At 36.3% G+C, this 13632-nt stretch overlaps 1 protein-coding gene across 1 annotated transcript in view; it reads right to left on the minus strand.

The window, feature by feature from the left end:
* Positions 1 to 7009: 7009 nt before the first annotated feature.
* The window catches only part of LOC128661430 (uncharacterized), an 81807-nt gene continuing 75184 nt past the window's right edge, over positions 7010 to 13632 (minus strand). The window contains exon 6 of the mRNA XM_053715684.1: positions 7010 to 12628. Within this exon, the coding sequence (XP_053571659.1) occupies positions 7154 to 12628 (5475 nt within the window). The 3' untranslated portion in view covers positions 7010 to 7153. The remainder of the gene's footprint in view (positions 12629 to 13632) is intronic.

Raw genomic sequence — 13632 nt, forward strand, 5'->3', positions numbered from 1 at the left:
CCCAAACATTTACTTTCATGATTCAGATAGAAAATACAAATTTAAATAAACTACATAACTAACTTCTATTATTTAATTTGCTTCATACTTCTCAGATATCGTTTGTTGATGACATATTAGCAATGCATTGCACACACATTAGTGCACGACACAAGGAGGAGGCTATGCATTTCAACAAAGGATAAGCAAATTATATAATAGGGAAAGTTGTTTAAAATTGCATGCACTTTCTTGAATCACAAATTGGGTTTTATGGCCTTTAGTTTAGTATGTTTAAAAATGCAGTTTTTAGCCTTGTTAAGTTTTGTTAACTTATAAAACAGGGCTTGGGTTCTTCGGATTGGCATCTTTTAAGAGAGTACTCAGAGTCAGCACATGCATTTGCAATTGCATTGCATATTAAATTGCATATATAAAATTTATTATATTAAATAAATAAATACTATTATATATAATAAAAGTGTATATTATTTAAAATATTTGAACTTCAGACCAGGCATCCATGTGAAAAGCATGTAGATAGATACAGATTAGACTAATAGACAATAATAGTATACTATATTTTTATAATACATTTTATATATGCAATATTCAATAATGCAGCAATTATGCAGCAGCCTGAGCCTCAGTCAGCAGTAGTAGTAGTACATAGCGTTAAGTAAATAATTTAATTGTACCCCTTATTGTGTAATGTGTACCCCTTATTGAGTGTGCTCTTTCAGTAAGCTAATAATTATTACTAGGCTTAGGCTATATAGGCAAGTAGACATTAGTAGATAGCGTTAAGTAAATAATTTAATTGTTCCCCTTATTGTGTAATGTGTACCCCTTATTGATTGTGCTCTTTCAGTAAGCTAATAATTATTACTAGGCTATATAGGCAAGTATTTAATTGTACCCCTTATTGTGTAATAATGTGTACCCCTTATTGATTGTGCTCTTTCAGTAAGCTAATAATTAGTTTACTAGGCTATATATATATAGGCAAGTAGGCACTAGGCAATGGCAATTATGGCATGGCATTGGCAATGGCATTGGCAAAATGTACGACGTTTTGGTAACTAAGCAGTTATTAGTTTCTAATTCTCACCATAGGTCTCCTCCTCTGTCTCCCACAAAATAAAAATGAGCCCGCCGTGTAGCTGTATACCGCCGTGTATACTCGGAGTCGGAATCGTCATCACATTCACCATTATCAATCTCAGGCAACACAGTGAGTCCTGCTTTGCTCCTACTGCGTAACTTCGGCACTTCCAGAGACCGCCCATGGAGCGCCCATGTTGCTTTATTGGGTGACGTGACGTCAGTGACGTCAAAACGCTGTACCGCGCACTTTCGCACACTTTCTGTTACTTGTCCTGGAGGCTGGTCACGTGGGTAACGTTAATCGATTCTCGCGTCTCACCGCATCAATGCAGAATCGTTTCATGCCGCATTGCGATGCATCGTCAAAACGATTATTTTTGACAGGCCTAATATATATATATATATTTAGCTCTATAAAGTTATATATATATATATAAAGTTCTTGGTTGGTAGTTTCATCATGAGTATACAATCTACATGCATTGAAACTGCATAAACATTATGCATAATAGAATACAAAACATGTTTCTAATGTTGACATACATCGTTAAATGTTTGCAGATGTATCGAGGCCAAGGGACAGGATACCCAGATATGTAATGCCTGTCCAAATTGTGACACCACGGAGCAACCGCTCCTCCCCACCACTGCTTTTGAGTCTGCTACATATTCAGGGGGAGGAGGAGCCAGAGTTATCTTCTGATGTCCCCGATACAAAAGGTCATTTAACTTAACAACAACATGTTGTCATTATTTAGTTGAAAAAAGAGAGAGATATAAAAATGTTATTTCATGGTGCAGTTTAATCAGGGGGGTATTATGGCCTAGGCAAACAAGTTCGGTGCCTATGGCAGCAGATTTGGGATGGGCAGCACATCTGTCCTATCCTCTCTATAAATGCCAGCATACAGTACAGTGAGTGATAAAGTGCAGGCTTTTACAGAGAAGACAAGGCACGTGCGCTGATTAAGGTTGCTCTTTACAGGCAGCGCTCCTTTAAACCATTGCTTCATTTAGAGCCGCCGGCATTTTTGCAGTGGAAGCGTTCTTGGTGAGAAACTTGACCGGGGATATGCTTCCAAGGTGAGGCTGGAGGAGAAGACCTTGTGCCGATATGTTGCCTCCCCTTATCAGCTGTGGTGGGTCTGCAAGCTCAGTGCTTATTGCAGGTCTTAGCAGCTAACAGACTGGATGCGTCTGTGCACTGCTTAGATCAGCTTGTGATGTCTAATCATAAACTCTCAGTGCTAATGTATGTTAGATACTAATAGCTAGCATTCTCTGCATTCATGAACCCATGGAGTAAATATGAAAAAAAACACGTTTTTTAAAGTTTCATTAATTGAATAATGGTAATTAATGTATGTTGTTGCATGTAAAGGGCAGTGCTTGTTTCTAAGTGTATTCTTCTTTCCCTCCCTTCATTATCTCATCTCCCTCCCTTGCTCCCTTCTTTCACTCCTTTCTTTCCCCCACCACTTTTCTCTTCTCTCTCTCTCTCTCCCTCCCTTCCTGCTTTCCTTTCTCTCCCTTTTTTCCACTCCCCTTCTTTTCTGTCCCTTTTCTCAGGGAGAAAATTGTATGAGATGCATGCAATTCAACCCACCTGTATGCAAGTGTTTTGATAGCCAATTTTCTTTTTTAATTGTTAGTAAAAAAACAAACAATTTTTTTTTAACACAATGACGGAAAAAAGATTAATTTTGAAAAAAACACTAAAAACTTTGGGGTAAGGGGGTTGCTGCCGAATTTTGAGTGACTAGGGCAGAACAAAAAATAAATACGCCACTGAGTTTAATGTACCTGATTGTGTTTTTAAAATCACAAATTTGATTGTTATCATCCGGTTGTCATAACAGTATACAGCAATGATGAGCATAATCTAGGACTTGTCACATATTCATCATCCTAACAATGATTTGTGTTTGTGCTTCTTCTCTGACAGCTGAAACTGAGGAATCCTCAAGAGAGGAGGGTGCCCCAGCAGCCGGTACTCCGAAGAGTAGAGAGGGTGGCTATACATGAATGTAAGAATTTATCATATCATGTGTCGACACTTCTATATTGATTGTGAATTTGTAGACCATGATTTGTTTTTTGTTTTAAAACAATGTTGTGTATAATATAGGCCTTGACACATATTCCACTTCCATAACAATGTATTTTTTTGTGCTTCTTCTCTGACAGCTGAAGTGAGGATTCATCAGAGTAGGCGGCCACAGCGGCCATGTCGCTGGAGAGAGATGAAGAGGAGGTGGTGGCAACAGAAAGTAAGTATTTTATCATATGATGTTTTATAAATTCTATCTTGAAAGTGATTTGTTATAACATATTTTTATTTTAAATAATCTTTTATTGAGATTCTTGATACATAAACATCAGCAAAATAGCATAACAAGTACTATACATGAACAAGGAGGGTTGTCTCCATTCAATAGATGCATAATTGACCGTTAAATCTCATATATCAACAGGTGATAATTGTACAATACTTAGTTATCAATAACTTGATAATCTAATTTTATAACATATAGAATAGCATTTAACAGTGATTATTTTGATGGTTACTCATGAGCCAACTTATATAGGAAACAATAGTATTCTTGAAATGATAACCACAGAAATTATACATTTACAGTGAAATGTTTCAGGATGAAGCGAAAATGGTCATAGGGGATATGCAGCAGGTAAACACTGCAAGAAATATGGTGGGGGGTAGCAGAGGAGGGAATATTTAGAGCGAAAGGGAGCAAACAGAACAATTGTCGATCTTAAGGTGATAGTGTATCTCTCAAGCTGCAAACGTATAAAGGAAGAGAGGTGGGCTGAATATAGTAGCGTAACGTGCGTTACGTAAGTTACAAATTATAAGGGGGCAGTGATATCATTGTGCCAAGGCAATAGCAATGAGAAAAGCCTCATTACTCCAAATGCTCCAATGCTTAGACATAGTTGAGCACTGGTAATGAGTTTTTGTTATAGAAAACCTAACATTATTAACACTAGAACAAGTAGCCCACCAGTAATCCATAAGTATGAGTATATAAATTGGGGAGCTTAAATTATGATGTTTTAATGGCTACAAACCATATAGAACTTTGCTTGTGTATGTCTAAACCAGCAGGTTTCTAACAGATTCTACCACCAGTGTAATATAGCAGGTAAAGCTAGTACTGACCCCAAGGGGAAAGAGTTAAACAAGGCATGTATACAGCATAAATAAATCCATGTTGGCAGTATCCCAATACTCATCAAGCCCACATCCTTATAGAAAATAGGAGATAACATAGGCAGGTTAACTTGTAAACTAATCAAGGTGGGACTGTATATACATAACCTCAGTAATGTGGTAAAGTGATCTAAATTTAAGTCAATTATGGTAGGATGCTATAGCACTGATTGAGGGTTACAAACCTATTATTATGAGAATAGCAATCCAAACAGAGGGATTCCCCTGCCCCGGCCGCAGACAGGCAATCCCATATATGTTTATATAAACTAATCTATAATGCTTAACTCCCATCCTTTTATTATATACAACACCTATTCTAGCAGAATACAACATTACAGGAATCTTTACAGTATAAAAGATAATGACTGTTTATCGTTTAACATCTTCTTATGTGTACTATAAAGTATCTCAGACCCAAGTGTACTAGCTGGTAACTACGCTATAACAATTGTAAATAGTAACCTCAACATATATAACTGTTTTATACCATACTTGTGAGCTGTTATATAACCATCTGCAGAGCCTAGTCTAGTAAGTGGACATTCTCATCATTCGGGGATTTTTTGCCTTTTATTGTTTCAAAATATAATTCTGCAAAAATCTGGGACTATTAATTCACAGACTCTGATTACAGTTATTTGTGAAACATCCCATCTTTCTATTTATTGCTGGTTTGCTTGAATACTGTAACAGCTACTCAGTATTTTTGTTTTTGATACATAAGACCAGGATTTATAATAAGGTGATTTATATACGGGTACATCACTTAGATATTTCATTATTTTCATTATATTATATCCTGCATAGCGCTTTCCCTGAATCCCTTCCCTTTCTATATATATATACAGTATATATATATATATATATATATATATATATATATATATATATATATATATATATAGAGAGAGAGAGAGAGAGATAGAGAGAGAGAGAAAGAGAGTATAACATACAAACTTTAATTGCAAGGGTTTTCTAAATTTTCTGAAATGCAAATAGTGGAAGTTGTTACTTATTACTATGCACTTGTCCTTTAACCTCACAGACTTGTATTTAGCTCAAAGATATTGGGGCCCATTTATCAAGCTCCGGATGGAGCTTGAGGGCCCGTGTCTAAAGACCGCTGCTCTGAGCAGGCGGACAAACATTGCAGCAATTCAACCCGATCGAGTATGATCGGGTTGATTGACACCCCCTGCTGGCGGTCGATTGGCCGCGAACATGCAGGGGGTGGCGTTGCACCAGCAGCTCACAAGAGCTGCTGGTGCAATGCCGAATACGGAGAGCATATTGCTCTCCGCATTCAGCGAGGTCTGTCGGACCTGATCCGCACTGTCTGATCAGGTCCGACAGACCTTTGTTTAAATAGGCCCCATTGTGTGGGTTCTTCTATAACAAGAGATAAAACAAATTTCCACACATTTTATTGACAATTTCAAAATATATGTCAAACAAATAAGCAACTCTGAAACTTACTTTGGTTATAGCCTCATTTTCAATTTGCTGTAAAGAGTTTCCTTTTTAAATTTACTAAAAAAAAATTTTTTTTGACTGCTGCTCTTTTTGAGTTGTGAATATTGTGTCTATGTATATTGTAGTGCGCCCAGCAGCTGTGCAAAATGATGAAAGCACCACATATGATCTCTGTCATAATTACTCAACTCAACAGCAGCCTTAGACAATACATAAACAAATTAGAGTTGCTGTGTTCCAATAACATTTTATTTAAGGACACTGAAATCTGAATATCATATTTTAACATCGCACGAAATATACAAATGAGCAATCTCTGCTAGTGTGCACACTTAGTGCCTGTTATTCAAAACCTCGCCAGCATGGAGAGAAATCACACACAATCTTTAGGATTTTTTTTTAGACCTTGTATTGTAAAGTAGGAGTCTGTGTTTCACATAAAGAACACTACATAGCAACATAAACATTTATCAAGAAAACATTTGTGTTTCTAAAAAAGTTTAAGGGCCTCGCTGTACCGACAAGACTTCTTCAAATATCTCACTTGAGCAGCGCGGTTTTGAATATCAGGCCCTTAGAATTAACCTGGGTACAGACTCTAATGTGTGGTACATGTTCTTGTGATTAGATATACTGTATATGTCTATGGTGTTTTTTGAATCATTTTTATTTTCATGATAACATTTACTTAATAAAGTAATGCTTTTAAGTATAAAGCAGCAGTGATAACAATTATTTTTCTTTTTTTGGTTTTGAAAAATCCTTATGACAAAATAGAAAATATTGTTTAAATTGATTTGTGATTATTGATCAACGTGTGGTGCTCTTAGAATTGTAATTGATTGATAAAAAAAATAATCATATGTTAAGATAGCTATAGACAGGAATATGTTCATAAAAACAGTATTCATAATAGTTTATACAAATACAACATTCTAAAAATTTGAATCTATTATATTTATATTTATCTTGAATATAATTGAAACTATGGGGCCAAATTATCAATAACCTGTCCACCTGCTCCGAGGCGGCGGACAGAAATCAACAGAAATCAACCCGATCGAATACGATCGGGTTGATTGACACCCCCTGCTAGCAGCAGAACTGCTTGTGCAATGATAAATGCTAAGAGCATATGCTATCAGCATTTATCGATGTGCAGCGGACATGATCCACTATATCGAATCATGTCCGTTCACACCATAATAAATAGGCCCATATATTTTTATTGTACTGTACTTTCTTAAATTAGTTGCAATGTCAAATACTATCCATGGATATAATTTTAAAAGGCTGGCTCAACCACACACATATATATTTTTTTAATTTGCCTCATGCAGTAGCAGTCTTTAGTAACATTTCCTATAGCCTAATGACTTCCAAAGTGGCACTAGTCATCTTTTCTTTTGTGTCACCTGCATTTTGACTAATCATAGACACTAGCATTGACACAGTTGTGCTAGGATCAAACAGTTTAACAGGAGGTATGTTTATTTCTTTTTCTTGAAAGATACGATTCTGTATCGTCATGCTGAGCATGGAATCAATTCCTAATGATGTTAGCAAAGTATCCATTGTGATGTCATTCAAGCTGGCATTTGTGAGTTCACTTACTAATGAGATAATATAATCTTCTGGTTTAATGATAGGTCTCTCACTTTGTCTTACATCTGTTTCATTCAGGTTGCTAATTTCTTTAGTTACAATGTTGTAGAGACGCTTTTTCAATGTTAAAATCTTATTGTTAATGATTTTAAAATCAAACTTGGCAATTACTTGATGGGGTTTATTTATCATTAAGCTTTTTTCCAAATATTCATGCACCTCTTGTGTTTCCAATATGAGTATTCCTCTTGCTTGCAGCAACCCTTGAAGATCATGTCGATTGAGCAATATTCCTAAATTGAGAGCACCCCAACTGATAGACTGCCCTGAAAGCCCTAAGTTTCTTCTGTATTGGCAGAATATGTCCAGAAATGAGTTGGCAGCTGCATAATTTGCTTGCCCTGGGTTTCCCAAAAATGAGGAAATTGATGAGTAACATACAAAATAATCAAGGTCCATGTTGAGTGTAGCCTGGTGAAGATTGAATGTCCCCTCAACTTTTGGGCTAAGCACTTTCTCAAATAGCGACTGATTAAGCTGAGAAAGAAATCCATCATGGAAAACTGCAGCACTGTGGAAAACCCCTTTAACTGGAATCTTTGCAAATATATTTGCAATATAATTTATTATTTTCTTCACATCTGAATAGTCAGTTACATTGCACTGCAGCAAGATTATTTTTGTGTTCTTCTTTTCAGCTAAGATGATTTGTATTTGTTGTTCCATTTCAAGAGTTGGTTTTGTTCTGGACAGAGTGACAATGTTTACGCCACCATGTTGTGCAATAAACTTTACTGTTTCAAATCCTAGACCACTCAGACCACCTGTCACAATGTAAACAGCATCTTGCTTAAAAAGTGTGTGTTGAGTGATAGAGATTGGAATACTTGATACCTTAATTTTGTCCAGATCAATGAGGGGTAAGCATTTCTCTATGAAATAGCTCTTGTCTGTGGCTGGTATGGACTGAATCCTTTCTGTGAGCAGAGAGTTAGTAACACTTTGAAACAGCTCTGCATGCAATAATTTGATCAATTTATATATATGTTTTGCACACTTTTCAATGTATGATTTCTGGAAAATGGCATTGAGATTGAGAATATGAAAGTGAATATCCCCTTTGCAAATTTCTGTAAGATTCTGAAAACCATGCAGAATTTTTCTGTCACTTATTATTACCAAGTCTTTAAGCATGGGCAAATGAGACAAGTCTTCGTAAATGACATCTGATGGAGGGAGAATAATCATTGCACTGCACTTCTTGACATTTGTACAACTATCTACTGATTTTACTAACTCCCATCCTCTTTCCTTAGCAGCCTTGCTTATAACTTTGCATACAATTGAATTTGCTTCCGAAGTTACAATCACCAGTTCAGGTTTATTTTTTGCCTTTGGTAGTTGATTTAAAATTTCCCATGCTAAAATGAAATGGGATATACATGGCAGCTTCTTTAAGATTGGAATGTTCTTGATACGATGGCAGACACTATCAGGAAGAGCCACTCTGGATGATGCAACAATTGGATAACATGAAGCAATATGATCACCCACTTTAATTGTTCTGACTTTCTTACCAACTGTTGTTACAGTAGCAGTGAAGTTCAGAACTAGGAGCTTGTGTTTGTGATTAGTCAAAGTGTTCCAGTACAAGGTGCTTCCATATTGGTAACTGGAGAGACTAACAGGAAAGTAGTCTTCAGTGTGGATGGATATCTGATCAATTTCTACCTCAACATATTTGTTTGGGAGCTCCAGAATTTTGCAATCATTTAACTCTGCAGAAAGGTCTTCTAATTTGTATGGATCTTTACTATACAAAGTGAAAATGTCAGTATTTTTTAAAGACACTGCATATTTCCTGAATTCTTCAACATCATTTGTAGTGTATGCAATTTCACTTTCATAAATGTTGCCTTTATGTATCCTTATTTCTGGAAATTCACTTGGGTTATAATAGCGAATTACCTTTGCCAGGGATTCTACAGTATCAGGGTTTGAAGAGCTAATGTCAATCAGTTGGAATGACATATCTGTCATTTCAGTTACACAAGCTCTAGTCATGCCTACCAAAACAAATCCAGGGTTAATGTTGTCCACAGTGTTCTCAGTTGTTCGAAAGGTGACTGTTCTTATTGACGCTTTGGGATTTTTCTCTCTCACAGCTAGGATCACTTGCTGATAAACCTCACAACACTTTGCTAGATATTGTGTAAGGGTGAATGTAAATTCTTCCTGAACAGTTTGAACTCCCCACATGAACAACACATCACTATATTCACTAGTGAGCATATTCATTGTCCTCATTTTTGTATCAGCAGAATCCCAGTTGTTATGAAAAATAAAATTCAAACCACTAATGTGTTTTTGTAATTGTTGTCCTATACCAGATAGATCAGCAATAACTAGGATTTTAGGCTCCGGATTTGGTTTATTCATGCTGGCTGGTCCTAAAACCCTTTTCCAGCTGTTTTCAAAAAACACATTTGTTGTTTTGTGAGATAGTTCCCTTACAAATGTCAGCCTTGCATTTTTTACTTCTGCTAACATGAAACCGTTTTCATCTGTAAAACAACCACAGAGTTCTAAATAATTCTCAGTCTTCTTTACTTCTTTTGCATAAATAAACATTTTTTCTTGAAGTGGTCTGATTATTGTTAGACTGCCAATGGCAGAAGGAAAGATAACTGAAGATCCTTTACTTTCTTTAACAAGGGAAGCAATCATCTGAAGAAAGCAGTCTAAAACAACAGGATGTATGGAGTATTCATGCATTTCTTCCCTAATCTCTTCACTCAGTTTCATTTCAGTAATTCCTTCCTTTAAATCTACCCCGTAATAAATATCAGACAGCTGTTTGTAAACACTCCCATATTGAAATCCAAATCTTGACAATGCATCATAAATTTCATCTCTTGTGTAAACCAACTTACATCTTTTGAAGATGTGCTCAAGAGATATCTTTTTTAATTCATTTAACCTTTCATTCTTTTTTTTTACCTGACCTGTAGCAAAAACATGTGAGGCCAAGATTTCAAAATTAGTAACATAATTTTTTTTCTCTAGCTTGATTTTCAGATCAATTGATTTTTGATTAACAACACATGGACTGGAAAATTCAATGCTGATTTCAAGGGAATTTAAAGGCACTTTTGGTTTCATGTTGATTATTGTAGCTGCTAAACCAAGCTCTACATAAAAAGTACCTGGAACTATTACAGATCCATTATTTTTGTGATCATATATGTAGGGAGTTGTTGCTTTTGAAATACAACATGTGAATTCAGTCATATTTTCATTTAAACCTTGGAGCAGTGAGTGCGCTGTGATTGTTACACTTTGGTTTCCTTGCCGAACTTTCTCATAGTTGATCTCTTGCTTTTTGTGGTCAAACTGATATTGGGGAATATCAGCTGGAACAGATTTGTAGGCTTCATAGATATTATTCCAGTCAGGATTGTATCCTTCTGTGAAAAGAGTTCTAAGGAGGCTAAATATTGTCTCATATTCTGCACTTGGATGTATAACAGGTAAGACTACATTATGCTGTCCTAAAACATCTATAATGTATCTCTGTAATGCTCTCCTGGGTCCTATTTCAATAAAAAGGGCCCGTTCATTAGATTTTTCTGAAGTTTTTAAAGCTTGTTCAAAAGCAACAGGTTCACGGATATTTCTGGCCCAATATTCACCAGTTGTAAAATCCCCTTGAGAAGCTTTTTTTCCAGTTACTGTTGAAAGGAGATCTGCTTCAATCTTTTGTACGGCTAAATTTTGTAAGTAGATTTTTGTGTCCTTTAATATTTGATCCATCAGGTGGCTGTGATATGCAGCAGGGACATCTAGCATATGCAGTAATAAATTCCCATTGCTATTTGTTTTGGTCATTTGATTATATATTTGTTCAATTGATTTTGCATCACCAGAAAGTGTGCATGACATAGGACTGTTGTAAGCAGCAATGCAGATTTTTCCAGAATAAGGCTGAATAACTCTTGCTATATCAGTCACGGGTATATTGCTAACTACAAGCATTTTTCCTCCAGTAACTTTGGCTTGCAGCATGCTTCTGTAATAAATGACCTTAGCAGCATCCTGGAGTGAAAGCAGTCCTGCACAGTGTGCTGCAGCAACCTCCCCAACTGAATGTCCTATGATAGTGTCTGGCTTCACTCCCCAGTGCCTCAGCAGAGCCACTAATGAGACCTGAATGGTAAAGAGCATTGGCTGTGCAATCTCTGGTCTTGAGAAATCATCATATTCACTCTCTAGTAAATCTAAAATGGAAAGAGGTGTATAAACCTGTAGAATTTCATCTATCTCAATACATTTATTTCTAAAAACTGGTTCATATCTCAGTAACATCTTGCACATCCCCTTGTAATTAACACCATTGCCACAAAACACAAAGATTATCGGAGGTCTTTCTTTAGTTGGTGCTGTATCAGTGTTGGCTGATTCGAGTTGTTGCTGTAAATGTGTAAGCGAAGTGGCTAAAAATGCTTTTCTGTATTTATAGTTATTATGACTTCTTCTGCAAGCAGATGTGTACACCAGATTTTGAAGTGATAGAGATATCATTTTGTTTAATTTCTGTTTTGTGTCCTCAATCAGTAGTTTAAGTGACTCACAGGAAAAGGCAGATAGGATAAATAAATCAACCTGTCGTTTTGAAACACATTGAGAATAATTGTTTTTGTGCTGCTTAATGACAAGATGAGCATTTGTTCCACCAAAACCAAAGCTATTTAATCCTGCCATCCTGCCATATTTTCCTGAGTCCTCCCATTTTTCAGGGTTTACAGGAATTAATAGATTGTACTCATCGAATTTCCTGATGCATGATTCAGTTGTGCAATGCAAGGATGGAGGAATAACTTCATGGTGCATCATAAGAAGAACTTTGATTAAACCAGCAATTCCAGCTGCTGATTCTGTGTGTCCGATATTCCCCTTAACTGATCCAATCTTTAGAGGCATTAATTCACTAGAGCGTTTTTTTCCAACCATGTTTCCAATGCTGGCAGCTTCAACTGGATCTCCTACTGTTGTTCCAGTACCATGTGCTTCTACATACTGCACAGCAGATGGATCTATGGTCCTATAGATGCTCTGCAGTAGGACTTCCTGTTGGTTTTGTGAAGGTTTAGTGATAGGAGTAACTGATCTTCCATCCTGATTTACAGCACTGGCACATATAACTCCCCACACTTTACACAAATCTTCTTTTGCCTGTTAGAGAAAACAAAAAGAAAAAGATAAATAGGCATTCCCATTTCCTCACCAACAGACTATAATGTCCTCACCCAGTATGAATTTAACATTTGCCTGTGGCTGTCAGATGACTATTGTAGATATGAATTATTATTTGAAACATAGGGGTTGATTCTTTAAAGTTTGCAGGCATGGAGTGATATCATCTGCCTCTTAAAGAAAATAAGGCCCCCTCTGGAATGCAGAATCCCACAGGGGAGAATAAATGTAACAGCACTCAGCACAGATGAAAAAAAAATGAGGTAAATAGAAAATGCAATAAGGCCTGTATAAGAGCTTCACGCACACCCAAGGAATGCTTCTGTTAAGCCCATTCACCAAGGCTGCAAGACTCATTTATAACTGAAAAATATAGTACACTTTGAATTTTGATCCAATTTTAAAATGATATTAGGAAATTGCATTCTAGATTAAATAAGTTTAGCTTACTCTGTATATTAAATATGATTTTTTTCTTGCATAACTTTTTGCTAATCCATTCATTCCATCGATACAGCATTAAAGTATTGTCTTAAATTGTGACAAGTTGGAGAAGCAGCACATATGGGAGGGGAGTACCCAGGCATCATAGGTGCAGCATAATATAATGGTTGGTGACTGTCAACAATAACAACACATGGGTACTTCAAGGACCAGTACTGTATGATGACTACACTTGAAATGTTTAATGGGTAATATGAAAGTCTCATGTTGCAATATCTAGATGCAGTCTAAAAACACACGTCGCTTTCAAAGCTCTTCCCATTGTCTAAGAGAATAGCCACCCCAGTAAAAAAACAGAGTGTTACCTCAAATTTCCACTAATTGTAGCAGATAGCAGATAGAATTGCTGATCTGAATGCTGTTGCATGATGCAATTGGATGCAAATTGTTACTTCATCCAATAAGAAGGCAGGAGGGAGTTCAATGAGGTTGTGATATCTTTCAGCTCATCGATTACTATAATTAATTCAACTCATACT

The sequence above is a fragment of the Bombina bombina genome, chromosome 5, assembly GCF_027579735.1.
Source record: "Bombina bombina isolate aBomBom1 chromosome 5, aBomBom1.pri, whole genome shotgun sequence".
Taxonomy (NCBI): Eukaryota; Metazoa; Chordata; class Amphibia; order Anura; family Bombinatoridae; genus Bombina; species Bombina bombina.